The 17,842-nt window shown below is 64.2% G+C and overlaps 1 protein-coding gene across 3 annotated transcripts in view; it reads right to left on the reverse strand.

Annotated features, from left to right (window-relative positions):
• Positions 1-17,842, reverse strand: part of NOTCH1 (notch receptor 1) — a 45,401-nt gene that overhangs the window by 7,975 nt on the left and 19,584 nt on the right. For 2 of the 3 annotated variants that reach the window (XM_037007702.2, XM_073221667.1), the window contains 24 exons: positions 17,191-17,529; positions 14,903-15,025; positions 14,224-14,457; positions 13,754-13,909; positions 13,441-13,626; positions 13,100-13,213; positions 12,233-12,346; positions 11,744-11,977; positions 11,568-11,678; positions 10,804-10,996; positions 9,328-9,473; positions 9,063-9,176; positions 7,301-7,420; positions 6,832-6,984; positions 5,957-6,185; positions 5,105-5,306; positions 4,346-4,499; positions 4,070-4,254; positions 3,442-3,574; positions 2,869-3,126; positions 2,666-2,778; positions 1,501-2,072; positions 983-1,411; positions 338-486 (listed from right to left, as the gene is read on the reverse strand). In XM_037007702.2, coding sequence (XP_036863597.2) covers positions 338-486; positions 983-1,411; positions 1,501-2,072; positions 2,666-2,778; positions 2,869-3,126; positions 3,442-3,574; positions 4,070-4,254; positions 4,346-4,499; positions 5,105-5,306; positions 5,957-6,185; positions 6,832-6,984; positions 7,301-7,420; positions 9,063-9,176; positions 9,328-9,473; positions 10,804-10,996; positions 11,568-11,678; positions 11,744-11,977; positions 12,233-12,346; positions 13,100-13,213; positions 13,441-13,626; positions 13,754-13,909; positions 14,224-14,457; positions 14,903-15,025; positions 17,191-17,529 — 4,761 coding nt within the window. Of the gene's footprint in view, positions 1-337; positions 487-982; positions 1,412-1,500; positions 2,076-2,665; positions 2,779-2,868; positions 3,127-3,441; positions 3,575-4,069; positions 4,255-4,345; positions 4,500-5,104; positions 5,307-5,956; positions 6,186-6,831; positions 6,985-7,300; positions 7,421-9,062; positions 9,177-9,327; positions 9,474-10,803; positions 10,997-11,567; positions 11,679-11,743; positions 11,978-12,232; positions 12,347-13,099; positions 13,214-13,440; positions 13,627-13,753; positions 13,910-14,223; positions 14,458-14,902; positions 15,026-17,190; positions 17,530-17,842 lie in introns of all 3 variants that reach the window. The other variant, XM_073221665.1, reaches the window with a different exon arrangement.

Here is a 17,842-nt window from a genome sequence, read left to right on the forward strand (position 1 = left end):
CCCCTCCCCTCTCTTTTTTAAAAACCTGTAATGATTTTGAAATAATACCTAACAAAGAAAAATCAGGGGAAGGGTGGGGAGAAAGGCTCCCACTTTTCTGGTGCCTGTACCCGTCCCCCGGGGCGAGATTCTCCCACAGCTGTCACTACTGGTGTGGAGGGCGTGCCAGGCAGAAAATTCCAGAATAGCGCTTCCTGAACTCCAGATGGCAAGCCACACACCCGTGGGTGGCAAATGGCACACAGGAGCATTTTGGGGGGAAACGGAGACATCGCCCCTCCCAGACGGACTCTCCTACGTGGACGCAATCCATTCCCCAGGCCGCCGGGCCACTCACTCTGCACAGCCTCGATCTTGTAGGGGATGTTGAGGCTGCCCAGAGAGGCCAGCGCTCCCAGGAAGGCGGCCACATCTGTGGTGCTCTGGAAGCACTGTGAGGACGACTGGATGCACTGCCGGTTGTCGATCTCCAAGTAGACGATGGACCTGGGGGTGCACCTGGGTCAGGGGCTTGGGCCACGCGCTTCATCCCCGGGTCCTGGGCCCAGTGAGCTGCGTCCAAGGACCAGTTCCGGCGCCCACGGCACCATCCCAATGGTGGGGGAGAGAAGCGTGCCCATCCCCCAAGGAAGCAGCCTGGGGCACCGCGGGGTCTGGACAGGAACAGCACGGGACAGACAGTGCCCACCCAGCCCACCAAGTCCCACACTAGCATCAGCTGGGCACATGGTAGGTGCTCATCACGGACACTCCTCAAGCTGCCTCCTGCCCTGCTGTCCGTGTTCCCTTGGGTGAAGGAGCATTCCTCTCTCTCCTCACCCAGAAGCCTCTCCTGGGAGCTGAGCCCTGGCCCAGGGGCTCCCGGGGCAGGGCTGCCTCAGCCCTCCGTCTGCAGGGGGCATCTCTTTTACCACCAAGTGGAAGGGCACCGCCTCCTCCAGGGTGGCCCTGAGGGCCGGGGGATGTGCCAGAGCTCACTCACCCGCGGATGTCCATGGGGTCCAGCTCCCTGCGCCGGCGCCCGCCCCTGAGGCCCGGGAGCAGTGCAGCCTTCATCTGGCCAAGCAGGGCGCTGGGCGTGGCCCAGCTATCCACCGAGCGCCGGACGGGGTGCTTGCGCAGCTCCTCCTCGCGGCCGTAGTAAGGGAAGATCATGTGCCGGCCATGGGCATCGCGCTTGAACACCACGTTGGTGCGCAGCAGGCGGCTGAGCTCGCGCAAGAAGAGGAGGGAGTGGTTGCGCAGCTGCTCGGGCGGAGTCAGCACCACCAGCACAAGCGTGCCGGCTGCCAGCCGCTCGGGCACGTGCTCCGCGCAGTCCAGCCCGTCCCACTCGCACTCTGCGCTGTTGCAGCCCTGGTCGCAGTGCCCGTCGCGGAAGTGGTCCCTGCAGTACTGGTCATACAGGGGGCTGCGGGCACAGGCCGCACTCAGGCTCCCGCCGGCACCGGGCCACCCCCGCCCGCCCTGCTCGGGGGGCGGCTCCCGCCACAGGCTTACTTGCACTGGCCTTCCGTGCGCTGGCAGTCGAAGCCATCGAAGAGGCAGCCGGCCGAGCTGCACTGGCTGTCGCAGCGGCCGTTGCTGAAGTACTTCCAGCACTGCAGCGACTGCGTGCAGTTCTGCCAGGGGTCGTTGAAGTCGAGCGAGCAGTCGCCCCCGTCCCAGCCGCATGCGTGGTTGTTGCACCGGGGGCTGCACACCTTGTCACCCGCCTCAGCACGGCACTCAGGGAGCCCGCAGGCCTCCTCGATCTGTGGCGGGGGGATGTCCAGGCCCACGCCGCCCCCGAAGCTGTAGTCCAGGATGTGGCAGAGCAGCCCGTTGAACCTGGCGGGGCACAGGCAGCGGTAGAAGGGGCTCTCGGGCGTGGGCTCACAGCTGCCCTGGTTGTAGCAGGGGTTGGCGCCCATGCAGGGGCTGCTGGCCGGGAACTGGCACTCGGGGCCTGTGAAGGGGCCCAGGCACAGGCAGGTGGGGCTGCGTGGACCCGAGATGCAGGTGCCACCATTGAGGCATCGCAGGCTGCCGCAGGCACGGGCGTCGTTCTCACACGTGGCACCCTCGAAGCCCTGCTGGGAGAGAGTGAGGCACGGGGATCAGGGTGCCTGGGTCCTCCCTGGGAGAAGGTCTGGCAGCCTTTCCCCAAGCAGCACAACTGTTTAAGGAAACGTTCTCCCGGCGTACGAAAATCAGGTCACCAGGGTTCAGGGAGAGGAAGAGGGTGCGAGGGTGGAGTTCGGGCGTTTCTGGGCAGCAAGACTCCACATGGCACTGCAGTGGTGTAAGTGTGACCACGTGGACGTCAGAAGCAGAATGGGGAGGAACAGTCCAGAGGTTTCTACGGACTTAATGTATCGGTGCCGGCCTGCCAGTTGTGACTATGTGGCCCAGGAAGGCGAGATGCCAATAGTCATGGGCATGGGAGAGGGGTGCACCTCAGCACAGTTTGTCTGTAAGCCTAAAACTGCTCTAAGAATAAAAGCTATTGACAAAGAGACTTGATCTTGAGGGGAACGAGGATGGCGGGGCCCAGGGGCTCAAGCCAGCCTCTGCCTCCAGGCGCAGGTCGTGCAGACCCAGGCTAGGGACCCTCAGGGCTCCTGCCCCAGGGCCTCCTTCAGACCAAGGTGCCTCGGGGCTGTGCGGGGCTCGGGGCTCCTACCGCTGGGCACTTGCAGATGAATCCGCGGGCAGTGTTGGAGGCCACGGCGCAGGTGCCCCCATTCCTGCAGGGCCTGTCTTTGCAGCCGTTGATGACCGACTCGCAGCGGCGCCCTGGGGATGAACATGGGTGTGAGGGGCTCACCTGCCCCGACCGTACCCCACCTCCCTGGCACCCCAGTTCCCCTGAACCCCCACACCTACCAGTGTGGCCGGCACGACATTCGCAGTGGAAGTCGTTGACACGCTGCACACAGCTCTGGGTGCCACGGGCGTCGCAGGGGTTGGACAGGCACTCGTTCACGTCACCCTCACAGCGCTCCCCCACAAAGCCAGGCGGGCAGGCACAGCTGTAGCCACCCAGCTGGTCCACACAGGTGCCGCTGTTGAAGCACCGGGGGCCCCGGGACACGGGGTCGATGGGAGGGTCGCAGTCATCCACGTCGATCTCACAGCGCACGCCTGCAGGGACCCGGTGCCATAAGGGCCCGTGCTGGCCGCACAGCAACCCTGCTCCCTTGCGGACGGGACTGCACAGATGCTCAGGAGGGGCAGGATGCTGATGGCATGCTGCCATGCACCATGCCTGCAGCTCGCGCCAAGGGCCTGTCAGGCTCCCTCTCCCTCCCTTAGGTCCCTCCCCAGCCAGCCCTACACCTGCCCTCTGTCCCCATGAGGCATGATGCAGGCTCTGCTTGGGCCTGGGACGCCTCTGGCCTGGTGTCTGACTTGCCCACTTTCCCCTGGGTTCCAACCCAAGGGGTGGCCACCCCTTACCCTGTGTGCCCCGGGGACAGGAACACTTGTAGGTGTTGATGAGGTCGATGCAAGTGCCCCCATTCTGGCACGGATGGGACAGGCACTCATTGATCTCCTCAGAACAGTTCACCCCACGATAGCCAGCCACGCACTGCGCAGGAACAGGTGAGGGGCGGGGACTGTGGCTCCGCGGGTAGCTGGGGCACAGCCACCCAACCCTGCAAGCTGATGGGGCCACACGAGCCGCCCTCTTCCCAGTGAAGCCCTGGGCCTCACACCTGGCCAGCCGGAGGGAGACTTCTGCCCAGCTGACGCTGGGAAGGGCCCTGGAAAGTGGAGTTGCTGCCCAGAGGTAGGGCCAGACCCCATGCCGTGGGACAGAGGTGGGACCTCAGGAGGCATCAGGTGAGCCCAGATACACTTGGGGTGAGGGAAAACACCATCCCCCTTTTCTGTGTACTTTCCCTCCAGGCCCTTCCACAGGACACCCCCATCTGTCAGTCTTCCCTGATTAGCCTGGACTTCCCTGCATGGGCCTGAAAAATCTTTTGGGCTAAATCTTCCTGGCTGTGCTGTCTCCCAGCCCTGAGCCTGGCAGGCGTTGACACTCATCCTGGATGCACCCCGACCCGGGGCGGGTCCCCACCTCGCAGGAGTAGCCACCAGGGTAGTCAGTGCAGGTGGCCCCGTTCTGGCAGGGGCTGGGGGAGCACTCGTCTACTGGGTCCTCACAGTAACTTCCCGCGTAGCCTGCTGGGCAGCGGCAGTGGTGTGTGTTGCTGGCGTTCACACAGAGCCCTCCGTGCCGGCACAGGCGGGTGACGTGGACGCCTGCGGGGCAGTGGTAGGGACTGTGAGACCTGGGCTTCTGTGGACGGTGGCCTCAGGCCTTGGGCGGCAGATGGGGTGGGGGCGCGGTTACCCTGCTGCCGGGCGGCCTCCTCGCAGGAAACGCTGGGCACGTCGCAGTAGAGGCCGGTCCAGCTGCCGGGGCACTCGCAGCGGTACAGGGTGTCGGTCTGCCAGCATTTGCCACCATTCTTACAGGGCGAGGAGTCGCACCACCGCACGAGGTTCTGGGGGCAGGGCCAACCTAGTTCAGGTTCCCGCTCACCTGCTCCCGCTGGGGCCATCCTGCTGGGCAGCGCGGAACACGCAGCTGCCAGAGACCCTCGTGCGGCAGTGGGCCCGACCCCATCCTACAGAAGTGGAAGCTGAGGTCCCCAGGCTACCGGCTGCTGCCTCTGGGCCCGTGGCGATTGGACCACCAGCTGCCTCCCTTGAGGAAGGATCTCCAGAAGTGAACAGCTCTGTGGGGCTGTTTTCTAACTGACGTCAAGTGTGAAAATGTTAACGGAGATGAATCCTTAATACTTCTGTTTCCTATAAAACCTTCTCCTGCATCACCTACTCCTGTTCTTGCTCTAGAAACCCCTGCTAGGTCCCTGTTCCCCACCTCTGACCTCTCGAAAGGTAGTACCACCCGTGGCCGGGCCCTGGGTCGGAGCCCTAGCAGCCACATGACTGAGGCCACCCCCACGCCTGGAGCCTAGCCCTCCTCGCCCCTGTAACCCGGCCTGCAGTGCAGCTGCCCTGAGCCGGCGTGACTGCTGTAACAGGCTGCGGGCCAGTGCCCCACCGCGGCTCCTCTTGCTGGGCTCTGGGCAGCCCGCCTGCTCACCTGGCAGTTGAGGCCAGTGTAGCCCTGTGGGCAGGTGCACCTGTAGGCTCCATAGCTGTCCTGACAGGTGCCACCATGCAGACACGGCCGTGAGTCACACTCATTAACGTCATGCTGGCAGTAGCTGCCCGTGAAGCCAGGTGGACACAGGCAGGTGAAGGAGTTGATGCCATCCACACAGGTGCCACCATTGAAGCAGGAGCTGGAGGCGGGCGGGCAGCGAGGGAGGAGGGTGAGCGGGCTGTGGGACCCTGTCTGAGCAGCACCCTCCATGCTGGCTTCTTGACTCAGACTGTGGTCAAAGGGGCCTGACAGCCAGAATAGGCCAGGAGCAGCCTGGCTGACCTCAGGGAGGCCCCCAACATGGGCCAGGGACTCGGACGCCTGCGCCCCATCACACCGCTCCCTTGCCTCCCTCATAGCTCATGCTGAGAGGATCGTGGAACACACACAGCTACACAGCTGTTAGATGAAAAAGACACGAGGGAGAGACCAGAACCTGCACAGCTCATGTGGGGGATAGTTACGCCAGGGATGGGGATGACATCTAATGCCGAGCTTCCTGGCAGCCAAGGCAGAAAGGGAAGTAAGAGGGGTCACAAAGTCCTTGTCTGACAGGAAGAGGCACACTAGTTCTTCAGGATAAATAACTGGGGTTCCTGGTTTCAAGTCCCACTGTCAACGACCAATGGCCCTTTTAGATGGGACATTATGATACGATGGACGACGTCTGACTCGACTAGCAGCACCAAATGCCAAGTGGGGGATGGTGGCTTAGTGTGCCAGGCTGCCAGACGCCACGTGCCCCTCCCACCTCATCCCAGGCCTGCAGGGCCATGTGTGCCCACGCACCTTTCTGTGCAGTCAGGAGTGTTGTTCTCACAGTGGATCCCGCTGAAGCCTGTGGGGCAGGTGCAGGTGTAGCTGTCCACGCAGTCGGTGCAGTTGCCCCCGTGGCGGCAGGGGCTGCTGGCACACTCGTTGATGTCCTCCTCGCAGAAGGGGCCCTGGAAGCCAGGCAGGCAGTCGCAGAAGGCTGTGTTGATGCCGTCCGTACACGAGCCACCGTTGTGGCAGGGGTCTGGGAGGGGACAGGAGCGCAGGCCTGAGGCGCAGACGTCACCCCTGCTGCTGGGGGGCCGAGACTGGGAGGGGTCCTGGCAGCAGCAGGGCTTCTGGGGGGGCTGCCGTGGCCCCCACATGCTCCCAGTCCCCAGGAGGGAAAACTCGCAGCCTTAAGTCAGAATGACAAGGTTGGGGTCATGATCTCCCTTCTTGCTTCAGGATGCCAGGCAAGACCCTCCGTTACTCTGGGTCTTGCCAGTCTAGGAACTATGGCAGGAGCCTGAGAGCCTTGCTTCTTGGTGGGTCATGACAAGGACTGGAAGAACCACACCAGACGGGCTGGGTGCTGCGCTGTGGAAGGGGCGGCTGAGTCCAGCTGGGAGATGCTGGGAGGGCTTGAAGCAAGTGGTCTGGCTCCAGAGCCTTTGGTCTGTGCAAGGCCTGCCCCCAACACCTGACCTGGGTTCCCTCGTGGCCAAGGCCAGATGGACCAGCCGGGACTTGGCCTCTGCAGGCGTGGCGGCCAGCACGGCTGCAGCCCTTCTCCCACCTGACCCCAAGCTCCCTGCTCTGTGCCTGCCTGGGGAAACACAGGTCTGAGAGCATCTCAGAGGCGGACAGGCCGGCCACCTGCCCCAGCTGTGTCTGTCCAGGCCACTCACTCGGCCGGCAGTCGTCGATGTCCACCTCACAGTTGCGCCCAGTGTAGCCGGCCTGGCAGTGGCAGCGATAGCTGCCGTTGGCGTTCTGGCAGGTGGCACCGTTGCGGCATGGGCTCGTCACACACTCGTTGATGTCCACCTCGCAGGTCTGCCCTGCAGGGGCACCGCCATCAGGTCAGCCCCCACCTCCAGGCATTGCCCTGCTCACCCCCAGGGCCATCCTCTGGGGAAGCCCTGGGAAGAAAGGTGCTCCAACCTGCTGTCCCTCAACTCTGGGCCAAGCAGATATGGAAATTCAGGGTGGGGAGGTCCCTGCAAAGTCAATTCCTGCTCCTAGAGACCCTTGCAGGTGCCTCTGCAGCCAGGGAGCCCTTCCTCCTGCCGTGAGCCCTCACACCGCCCGCCCTCTCTGTCCCAGTCCCTCCTGGGAATTGGCCCAGGCCAGGGCCACAGGGAGTGGCTGCCCCACCTTGCCAGCCTGTGGGGCAGATGCAGGAAAAGCTCTCGTAGTCTTCAGACTCCCTGCACTTGCCACTGTTTCTGCAGGGGCCGGGGGCACACGGCGCCAGCACCACCTCACACAGGGCTCCTAAGGGGAGAGGGGCAGGGGGTGAGACGCCGGGGGCCCCGGCAGCATCTGCAGACAGTGGCCGTCATGGCCACCGCCTGCAGGTCGCTTTGCCAGCAGGAGCCCCATGGGGTGGCGCGGCAGCGTTGCACCAGGATCCTGTGAGCTCCTGGCTGGGTCAGGTCCCGCATCAGGGCCAGACAAACCAGAGGAGGGTCTGGCTCCGAAACAGGCTCCCCACAGGCTACAGGCCACAGCCTGGGCCGCCCCAGCCAAGAGCCCTAGGGAGAAGGACTAGTGGCCCACCCCAAGGCAGAGGCCTCACGCCTGCACCTGCCTCACACCCCTTCCTCGTCTCCTGGTGGCAAAGGCCCCTACACTGAGTGAGAGGCCTGGGAGCTAAGGCCAGGGGCCCGGTCATGGGCAGCCAGACCCTGTCACAGTGGGCCATCAAAGGCTGTGGCAGTAGGCAACAAGCCCTGTCCTCCGCCAGAGGTCACAGCAGCCTCTGCCCTGCCAACATCCTTGGTGTCGGGAGCACTGGATGCGCCACACGGCCTGGGATGAGGAGAGGGGTCTGGTTGGCACATGTGCACATCAGGGCGACTTTCTCCACGGGGACCCAGGGCGGTTTTCCTGTTTACGGCCCATGGGGCTGATTCCCGGGGAAGTGTTATCTTCCTTGTTGCCCATTATCTCCCTGGCCCGCTGCTGGATTTTCCAGGGCCTGTCTTTCTATCTGTTTCCACGGTGACCTGGGCAGGCAGGAAATTCGCCAGAGTTTCCTACAATTGTGTGAAGGGAAGCAGGAAGCGGGCAGCCGTGAAGCGGGTCAGCACAAGCCGGCTCCTCCCCGTCGGGCCCTCCCCCCTCTGACAGCAGTGCTTCTGGTCTCCTCACCAGCCCAGAGGAGGAGAAAACCCAGGCCCCCAGCTTTGGTGAAAGAACACAGTGCCGTGGCTGCAGGCCGCCCGATGTCGTGGGAACCACAGGCACGGCCCCCACCCCGCCCACCCGGCCAGGCAGGGCCCTCTTAGGGCCTCCAGGCCCTGCAGGGGCGTGGGGCCCAAAACTGACCCCAGGGGGGCACCCTCTGCACCCAACCAGTGCAGCCCATGGCCCTAACGGTTGTGGGCTTTTATTTTTTTAACACTTTGCAAATCTCTTCTACACAGGGAACCCGGTTCCCTCAGCTGGATGAACCGTAGAGGCCTGGATGCCCAGGGAAATGTCTCCCGCCTCTCCTCAGTGAGAACAGAGAGCTCCTTGTCCCCTTACACAAAGAGGGCCCGCCATCAAAGGAATCCCTCAGGCCAGCTAGCGGATGGGGAGGGCGGCCTGGCCCCCAGGGGCCCCTGGGCAGTGTGGACGGCAGACCATGGATGCTGACAGCCCAGGCCCGGCTCCTGGCTCTGCCACCGAGGGTTCCTCCTCACCTCTCAGGCAGGCTCGCCAGACAAAACATTTGGGGAGTACTTATATCGAACCTTTCTCCCAGGCATCCTGTACTTTTGTGTGCTAAACTGGCAACACCTGCAGGGTGAGACCCGCAGGCAGCCAGGCCTAAGGCTCACAGCGTGGGGCAGAACCTCTGGGCAACGCAGACAAGGCCAGCCCCAGAAGGCCGCTGCTGCGCCAGTGGCTGTCCAGGCCCTGCCCTCACCGGTGTAGGGCAGTGGGCAGATGCACTTGTATGCAGCCACCCCATCGATGCACGTGCCCTGGTTCAGACACGGGTTGGACGCGCACTCGTTGATATTGGTCTGGCAGTTGGGGCCTAGGGAGAGAGGGACGGCGGTCATGGGTGTGCAGTCACCCCAGGGGCTGTGGCGGGGCGCCCTGTGTGGAGCCGAGCCAGCAGCCCCAGCAGTCAGTACCAGTGGCTGTTGCGCCCAGCTCTGTGCCGCACCCCTGGAGGGCCCGCTCACCACTGAAGCCTTCGCGGCAGGCGCACACGTAGCCACCGGTCATGTCTCTGCAGGAGCCGCCGTTGACACAGGGGTTGGACTCACACTCGTTGTTGTTGACACCACAGTTTGCCCCACTCCACCCGGGGTCACACTCACATTTGTACCTGCAGAGGTGACGGTGTGGTTTAGGAGTGGCCCAAGATGTGTGGGGCTGGGCTGGGGGTTCCCGGCTCTGCCACCATCCTGCGGTCTGAGGGTGTGAGCTGCCTGTCTGCGCTGACCCTGTGGTCCTTCGGTGGGATAACACTCCCTCCTTGCCCCCGACAGTGGCAGTAGTTTGGTTACTAGCTCTGGGACGGTGCCCCATCCAGGCAGTGGTCAGAGGCCCTCCACTGCTCCCTTGCTCTGCGGCCTTGAACAGGATGCCTGTCCTTGCTGGGCACAATTGGGGCGAGCGTCCCTGCCCAGGCCGACGCCCCCATCTAGACAGAGCCATGCTGGTGTGTGGAACCAGAGCGCAGCTTCCATTTTTTCTCTAGAGGCCGGTACTCCTGGCTCACGTGGGCACTTTTCCCACCCCAATCAGCTGGGCATCCCCAAACTCATTTCCGCCCTTGACCACCTGGAGTCAAGGCATAAGCCCACAGGTGAGGGATTTGGTCTCACAAGACTGTACCAGCATCAGATGCCAATCACAAGTCCTAGGCTGTCACCTGTCCTCCCGGCCAACCGGCTATAAACTGGGGCCCTGAGTCCCTTACCTCGAGTTCCACAATTTGCTAAAGTGGTTCACAGAACTAGAGAAAAGTTTGCTTCCTAGATTACTTGTCTTGTTATAAAAGGGTAAACTTGGTAACAGCCAAATGGAAGAGACGCACATGCACGGGACAAGCTGAGAGGTGCAGAGCCCCCATGCCCTGGGGCGCATCCCCCAGCACCCCGTGCGCTTCTAGCCGGAAGCTCTCTGACCCCTTCCCTAGGCATTCTTACGGAGGCATCATTACATAGCGGTGACTGACTGACTCCCTGGCCTCGGGGTGAACCTCCAGCCCCTCTGCCCTCTCAGAGGTCGGGGGTGGGGTGGAAAGGCCCAAGCCTCTCACCCCGTGGCTGGCCCCCCAACCCCCAGTCACCGGGTCGCCTCAGCTGCATTAGCGCAGGTGTGCTCGAGAACCGCTCCTTCTGCTTTCACGGCTCAGGAGCTGGTTCAGGAGCCGGACCAGGTGCAAGATACATACGCCTCTTACTCGATCCCATCATAGAACACAGGCTGCCGTCACCCTACAGACGAGTCACGGCGAACACCTAAGACCTGCCCCGAGCCAAGATATGGCCCATGACATGCAGCCTGGGGTGGGTGGGCGCAGCCCAGAAGCTGGGCCAGTGCTTGGACAGCATGCTGCAGGGTACGGAACGTGGGTCTGTCCTTGAGGGGAGCACCCACCCAGCTGGGCAGGACCGCGGGACCCATGGGAGTGCTGCATGGTGCCCTACCCATTGAGGCTGTCCCGGCAGGCCCCATGGACACAGGGATTACTGTTGCACTCGTTGACCTCGGACAGGCAGGTGGGGCCGTGGTAGCCCTCGGGGCAGCGGCAGGTGAAGCTGTTGACACCGTCCTCGCAGGTGCCCCCGTTGTGGCAGGGGCTGCCCGCACACTCATCGATGTTGATGTTGCACATGCTCCCTGTGGGCAGGGCTGGGGCTCAGACACGCCCAGGGCCCCTCCCAGCCCCTCTCCCCATGTTGAGCTGGGGACGGTAGATCACCCCTCCCCAGGGTCCTTTGAGGTGCAACTGGGTGAGCCGGGCTTCCAGTGGCGTTGTGCCAAGTGAGTGCAGTGCCCACCAGCAAGTCGACCGGCACTTTGTGTGGGTTCAGAGCCGTCCTCCCAGCAGCCCCTGACGCAGGGCCTGTGCTATCCCCTCTGACTGATGGGGACCAGGGCCTGGAGAGGCCACAACCCACTCAAGGCGCAGAGCGTGTACCTGAGCTCTGGCTGTGGCTCAAAGGTCAAGATGCTCAGAGATGCCCGTCCAGGCGCTGGATGAAGCCCCAGGGCCTCTGTGATCCCTGCTGCAGTTGGCCAAAGCTGGCAGCCCCCAGCGGGGCCCCAGGCAATGTGCCATCCCACTCTTGTTCCCCCAGACATGGCCCACCCGGGGCCCTCGACCTCTGGGCTCAGCCTGGGCCCCTGGGGCCATGGGATGAGGGCTGGGAGACACAGCCCAGCAGTCCCTGGCCCCAGGTCCACTCACCCGTATAGCCCGGCTCGCACGTGCACTCATAGCCGTCGAGCTTGTCCAGACACGTGCCTGAGTCGCAGGGGCTGCTGGCACAGTCGTCCAGGTTGGTCTCACAGCTGGGTCCTGGGGGGCACGTGGTGGTCAGCCCGGCCCTGCCGCCCTGCCCCGCCCCATCCCCGGCCGCGCACCTGTGGTCCCCTTGGGGCAGAGGCAGACGTAGGCATTGTCACGGTCCTGGCAGGTGCCCCCGTGGCGGCAGGGCTGGCTGTGGCACTCGTTGATGTTGGTCTCGCAGTGGTGGCCCGTGTAGCCTGGCTGGCACAGGCAGGTGAAGGCGGCCACCCCGTCACGGCAGGACCCATAGTGGCAGGGGTCGGGGTGGCACTCGTCGATGTCCACCTCGCAGTGGGCTCCAGTGTAGCCTGCAGGGTGGGGGCCAAGGTGCTGAGGGCGGCTGCCCCTGGGGCACACGACTCCCGGTCTTGGAGAAACACCAACTGGTCCTGGTGCTCCTGGCTCCCGCTGGGGAGGGCTGGGGGTGTGTCTCTTACCATGGGGTGCCCACCACACCCGGGTCAGAGCTCTGGCTGAGGGGCCCTGACCTCTGCCCCCTCCCCGCCTCAGCGCCCTGGACCCTGCATGCCTGCTCCCCCCACTCCGCTCGGCCAGGCCCGCACCTTCCGAGCACACACAGGTGTAGGTGTTGGGCCCGTCCAGGCACTTGGCGCCGTTCCTGCAGGGTGTGCTGGCACACTCATCCACATCGTACTGGCACAGGTGCCCGCTGAAGCCTGAATATGGAAGGGTGGCAGTCAGACGCAGGGGACCAGGACCGAGCCCTGGCTGGCCCAGGGCAGGGAGTAAGGGATGGGCTCCCAGAAGGTGCCCGGCTAGGGCTCGGCGGACCCCACAGGTCCTGCCTCTCACCCCTTCCGAGGGCCCTTCCCCAGACTGCCTCTGGTCGCTATGGCCACCATCAGTGGTGCTATGAATGGGGTCCCCGTCTGGGGTCCAGGAGGCCAACTTACATCTTGAGAGGCCCGAGGTCCTGAGCCACATGACCTTCCAGGCTCCCCAGACCCTCCCGCCATGATGTCACCGCAGACCAGAGGAGGCGGGTGGGCGGGGCAGGCAGGCCTCCCAGCCGTGAGCCCTCAGAGAGCCAGGCTGGCACCCTCCCTGCCTGAGCCCCGTGGGGTCTGAGGCCTGAACGGCTGCTCCCAGGTGCCCTTCATCTCGGGGGAAGCCCAGTAGCAAGGAGGAGATCTCTGGGCTGTGGGAAGACCCCACCCCGGGCGAGTACACCCAGCGACGTGGGGGGCCAGCACCCCCTGCCCAGACTGGCACCCCTGAGGAATCCTAAAAACACCCCATCCACTGCCAAGGGCAAGCCTCTAGTCTCCAGGCCAGCCCTGGGGGCTCCTCCCTGGCACCCTTGGGGAGAGGGCGAGGGGCTCCTGCGGGACACAGGCCTGGGCGTAAGCCACCTGCAGCACAGCGCTGGGGCTCCCGGCCCCCATCCTGGGGGAGTGTGCGGGGCTCACCGGTGGGACACTCGCAAACAAACTCGTTGATTTTGTCCAGGCAGCGTCCGTTCTGGAGGCAGGGGCTGCTGGCACACTCATCTGTGTTCACCTCGCAGTGCACGCCCTCGTAGCCTGATGGTGGGCAATGGTGAGGGGTGTGGGGGCTGAAGGGGCCCTCACCTGCTCTCCCATAGCTCACCCAGCACCCCTGGGCCAGCCCATCCACCCAGCGCCAGCCCCACCCTTGGGGGTGCCTTGCTGGCCTGGTGGCCAGGGGGGAAGGTGTAGCTGGGGGCTGCCTTGGTGGGGTTTCCCTGCTCCCCACGGTGGGAACAGGTGAGGGGCTTGGCTGCAGGTACCAGGCATGCAGATGCACTGGAACTCGCCGATCTGGTCCAGGCAGGTGGCGTCATTCTGACACGGGCTGGAGACGCACTCGTTGACGTCGATCTCGCAGCGCGGGCCGGTGTAGCCCTGCAGACACTGGCACTCAAAGGAGCCCAGAGTGTTGAGGCACTTGCCAGCATGCTCACAGGGGTTGGCGCCTGGGTGGGGTGCATGGCACAGGTAAGGGGCCAGCCTGGGCACCACGCCTCTGGACACGCTGGGGTCACCCTCCCGAACCTGAGGGCAGAGGCTATTTCCGAGGCACCGCCCCCACTGTGCGCATACCCAGCGAGCACTCGTCCACGTCCTGGCTGCAGGCTGGCCCTGTGTACCCAGAGGGGCAGGTGCAGATGGCCTTGCCGTTGACGGGGTTGGTGTCGCAGTTGGAGCCCTCGTTGCAGGGGTTGCTGATACAGGCATCATTGAGGTGGCAGAGCAGACCTGGACAGGGAGCCGTGGTCAGGGCATCCACAGCTGAGGTCCCCTCCCTCTCTGATGCTCCCGGCAGGGCCGCACACCACAGCACCATTGCATGGCCCTGCTGAGCATCCCAGAACCCTCGGGCGGTTCCAGGAGGTTCGTCAGCAGCCGGCCTTGCCGTGGGTACCACCCACCCCCACATGCCCGGGAGGCTGAGCAGCCATGGTCTGTGGGCCTGAGCGAGGTCACAGACCAGGCCCGGCCCACGAGAGGCCACCGTGCGGGGACCCTGTCAAGGGCAGCAGGAGCTGGCACTCCCGGGCCAGGGCACTCACCTGTGCGGCCGTGGGGGCACTCGCAATAGAAGGAGGCCACGCGGTCGTGGCAGGTGGCGCCGTGGAAGCAGGCAGCACTGGCACAGTCGTCGATGTTCTCGCTGCAGTCCTCGCCTGTCCAGCCGTTGACGCACACGCAGTTGTAGCCGCCGTGGCTGTTGTGGCAGGTGCCGCCGTTCTGGCAGGCATTGGGCATGAGCTGGCACTCGTCCACATCCTCAGTGCAATACTGGCCTGTGGGGACCTGGGACTGTTGGGCCAGGCGGCGGCCTCCAGAGCCCACAGCCACAGGCCGAGACCCTTGCCCATGAGATGCAGGTTCGGCCTCCCCAAGGGGGCCTTCCGGTGACCCCTCCACCCACTGCCCTGGGGCCACGCCCGCCTGTCAGTACCAGCTGGCGAGCCAAGGGGAGGCCCTGCATCCTACCAGCCAGTGTCCCTGCGTCCTGCCCAACAAGCCCGGCCCAAACCAGGGGGCCTGGGCCAGGCTGCAAATGGCCCACACAGACCAGCCGATGCCACGTCTGTGCTGGCTGCTGGGGTCAGACAGCTGATGGCACGTCTTGCTAACCTCAAACCCTGGTGGTGCCCAGGTCAATCCCTCCTTCCTAGCCTGGACCCCCTCTGGACCCCCTCTGCGCATGCAGTACAGCAAGTGGGTGGTGCCCTTGCCACGTGCCTGTCCACTCCGGTGGGCAGCGGCAGTTGTACGTGTTCACACCATCCACACAGGTGCCTCCATTCCTACAGCTGTTTCCTGGACAGTCGTCAACGTTTTCCTCGCAGTTCTGGCCGGTGAAGCCTGCGGGGGGCCAGGACCCTGTCAGCTCTCCCCATGGGGCCCAGAAGCATGTGCTAAGGCCCTGCCCGCCCCACTGTGCTGGGCCCCAGCATCTCCCTGGCTGGAGCCATGATTCCCTGCTCTGGACAGGGAGTGCCCATCATGGCCCTGCCCCATGATGCCCACCACCTTGGGGCCCTGAGGGTCCTTCCCCGGCCCCACACTCCAGAGCCCACCCCCGACTCATTCTCGAGAAACCATCTTGTAAGGGCCAGCTCAACAAGAACTCAGGAACACAGGATTCTGCCATAAAGACCTTCCGTGGAACCTCCCAGTGGCTCTCGCATCTGGGCGCTGCCTATGGGGAGGGCGCTGTACGGGGGCTGGCCATGGAATGCCCTTCTTACAGGAGCTGCAAGGGAAGGGGTCCCAGCAGGGCAGCAGAGGAGGCGGGACCAACGTGGGTGGTCCTGGGGGGGCGGTGCAGAGAGGTGGTCCCAGGCTCCCCTCCTCCCCCAGCAGGGCCCACCTCTGCAACGAGGCTTCCAGGACCGTCAGTTAGCTAGTAATCCGCTCAACCCCTGCTGGTTCAACGATAACCAGGAGAGGTGTGCCTGGCGGTAGCCAAACCCGCAGCCGGTCACTAATTAATGCTGCTCCCCGGGCGTCTTTGAGCCCCTCGGTCCTCAGAGACCGAAGCCCTCTGAGGCCTTCCCCACCCCCAGCTGCCATGGAGCAAATGCGGAGGCCAGAAGGGGAAGGGCAAACCGGGCAGTGGTTTGGAGGGATTATCCCAAACCAGAGCCTGGTTCCAATTCCAGTCCTCATGGCTGGGCCGGGCCTGGTGCTGCCTCCCGAGAGCCCAGAGGGGCGCGTTCTACAGTGGGCGGGGCTCACCTCACCGTGGTCCCCACCCCACCGGCCCAGCGGGGACCCCGCACCCCTCCTCCCCAGCCCTCACCACGGCCCGTGAGGCAGGCCCCTCTAGGCCCGTGTGGCTGGATGTGAAGTCTCAGGCCTCAGCCCCCTAGAGAAGCGGGGTGGCCAGCAGCGGGGGGCAGTGACACGCAGGAAACACACGCCTGGCGTCTGCATGCAGAGGCGGTGGTGCGGTGACAAGGTCCTAAGGTCTGGGGCTTGGAGGATGGCAGGTGGGCGGAGCACTTCCCCTTTGCAGGGCCTGGGCCCGGCCGGACCAGGGTGGCGGAGGGGCTGCGACAACCCTCCGGTCACCCAGGGTTGGGCCGGCCAGGCACTGTGCCCCGAACCCAGCACCCAAACCTCACAACCCTCACCCCCTCATGGCACCCCCATGTGAAAACTGCCCCCTCCCTGGCACCTGCCTAACCACCCTGGTGTGTAGCTGACAGGCTAGGGGTTTCAAACCTCTTCATCACTACTATTATTTTTAGATCAGTAGCACCAAAATTTACTCCAGCAAAAACTACGTAGAGAGACTGGTCTGTGCAACAAGGAGAGTGCAGCTGCTGGGGAGGGCTGTGCCTGCCATCATCCCCCACCCCAGAGGCGCGCGGCCCATGGGAAGGGCGGCCCTGGGGGAAGTGACGGTGCAGGTCCCCCCACCCCCACCCCAGGCAACAGGGGAAGCCCCGGGCATGCACAAGCGAGGTGCTCCCAGGGCAGTGGTGAGTTTTTCAACTTGCACACAGGTTCCTCCAAGGAACCTGAGCTGAGGGGAACTTGTGAGTGCGTCAAGCAGGCTGAGATGCCACCCCAGAGGTTCAGGGCACGGACAAGGTGCCAGGTGCTTCAAAGACAGGGGGAACACCCAGGGAGGGCACCAGTCAAGACTCACCAAGAGGTAGCCCTGTGGGCTGAGGGACCCCAGATCCCTGGCGCACAGGAGGAGTATTGGGGGTCACGGGCCTGGCTGTCCAGTCACAGCAGACCACGCCTCCACACAGAAGTGGGCAGCTGGTGGGGGAGCTGAGTGGCACCTGGACCCTGCACAAGCCTCCTCCTAAGGTATGTCCCCATTCCAGACTGGCCTGACACCACCCAGCCATCCAACCCTCTGTCCCATGCTCCCCTATGAGACCCATGCACCCCAACACTGGGCACCTGTTCCTAAACCCCTGGCCATCCCTCTGGGCCCGTCACTGGCGGTGGGGAGCATGGCTGCACCCTGAATGTCACACCCCAAGTGGAGGTCAGCAGAGTGGTACCTGGAAGGCAGGCGCACTCGTGGGTCGTGTCCCCCGTGGGGCGGCAGGTGCCCCCATTCTGGCAGGGTGAGGGGCTGCAGGGCACGTAGGGCAGCTCGCAGTGGGGGCCGGCATGGGTGGCCCGGCAGGCACAGCGGTAGGAGCCGACCTCGTTGTGACAGGTGCCACCATGGCGGCAGAGCCCGGGGTTCTGGATGCATTCATTGATGTCCTGCCGGCAGGTGGGGCCGTGGAAGCCGGGTGGGCAGCCGCAGATGTACGAGGCCTCGAAGGGCAGGCACTGGCCACCGTTGGCACAGGGGTTAGAGGCACATGGGTCTGCCTGCTGACATGTCTTCCCTGGTGGGCGAGGGTGATTGAGAGGGTTGTGCGGGTCTCCCTGTGGCTGGGGCCTCCCCCAGAACCAGGGACAGATTCCAAGCACTATGGAAGGGCCTGCCTAACAGCACTGTCTCTGTGAGCCTCAGGACCCCATCGCAGAATGCGTGCAGATATCCTTCTGTAGACAAGGGACCGGGGGTTCCAAGGGGCTGAGTCATCATCCCAGGATGTGGCTGGTAGGGGAAGGTGACCTTGAGATATGACCCAGTCTGTCTCCCTCCAGAGCCACACTCCCGGGAAGAAGGTGTGGACAGAGCTGGACAGTGTTCCC

Source organism: Manis javanica, chromosome 2 (genome assembly GCF_040802235.1).
Source record: "Manis javanica isolate MJ-LG chromosome 2, MJ_LKY, whole genome shotgun sequence".
NCBI lineage: Eukaryota > Metazoa > Chordata > Mammalia > Pholidota > Manidae > Manis > Manis javanica.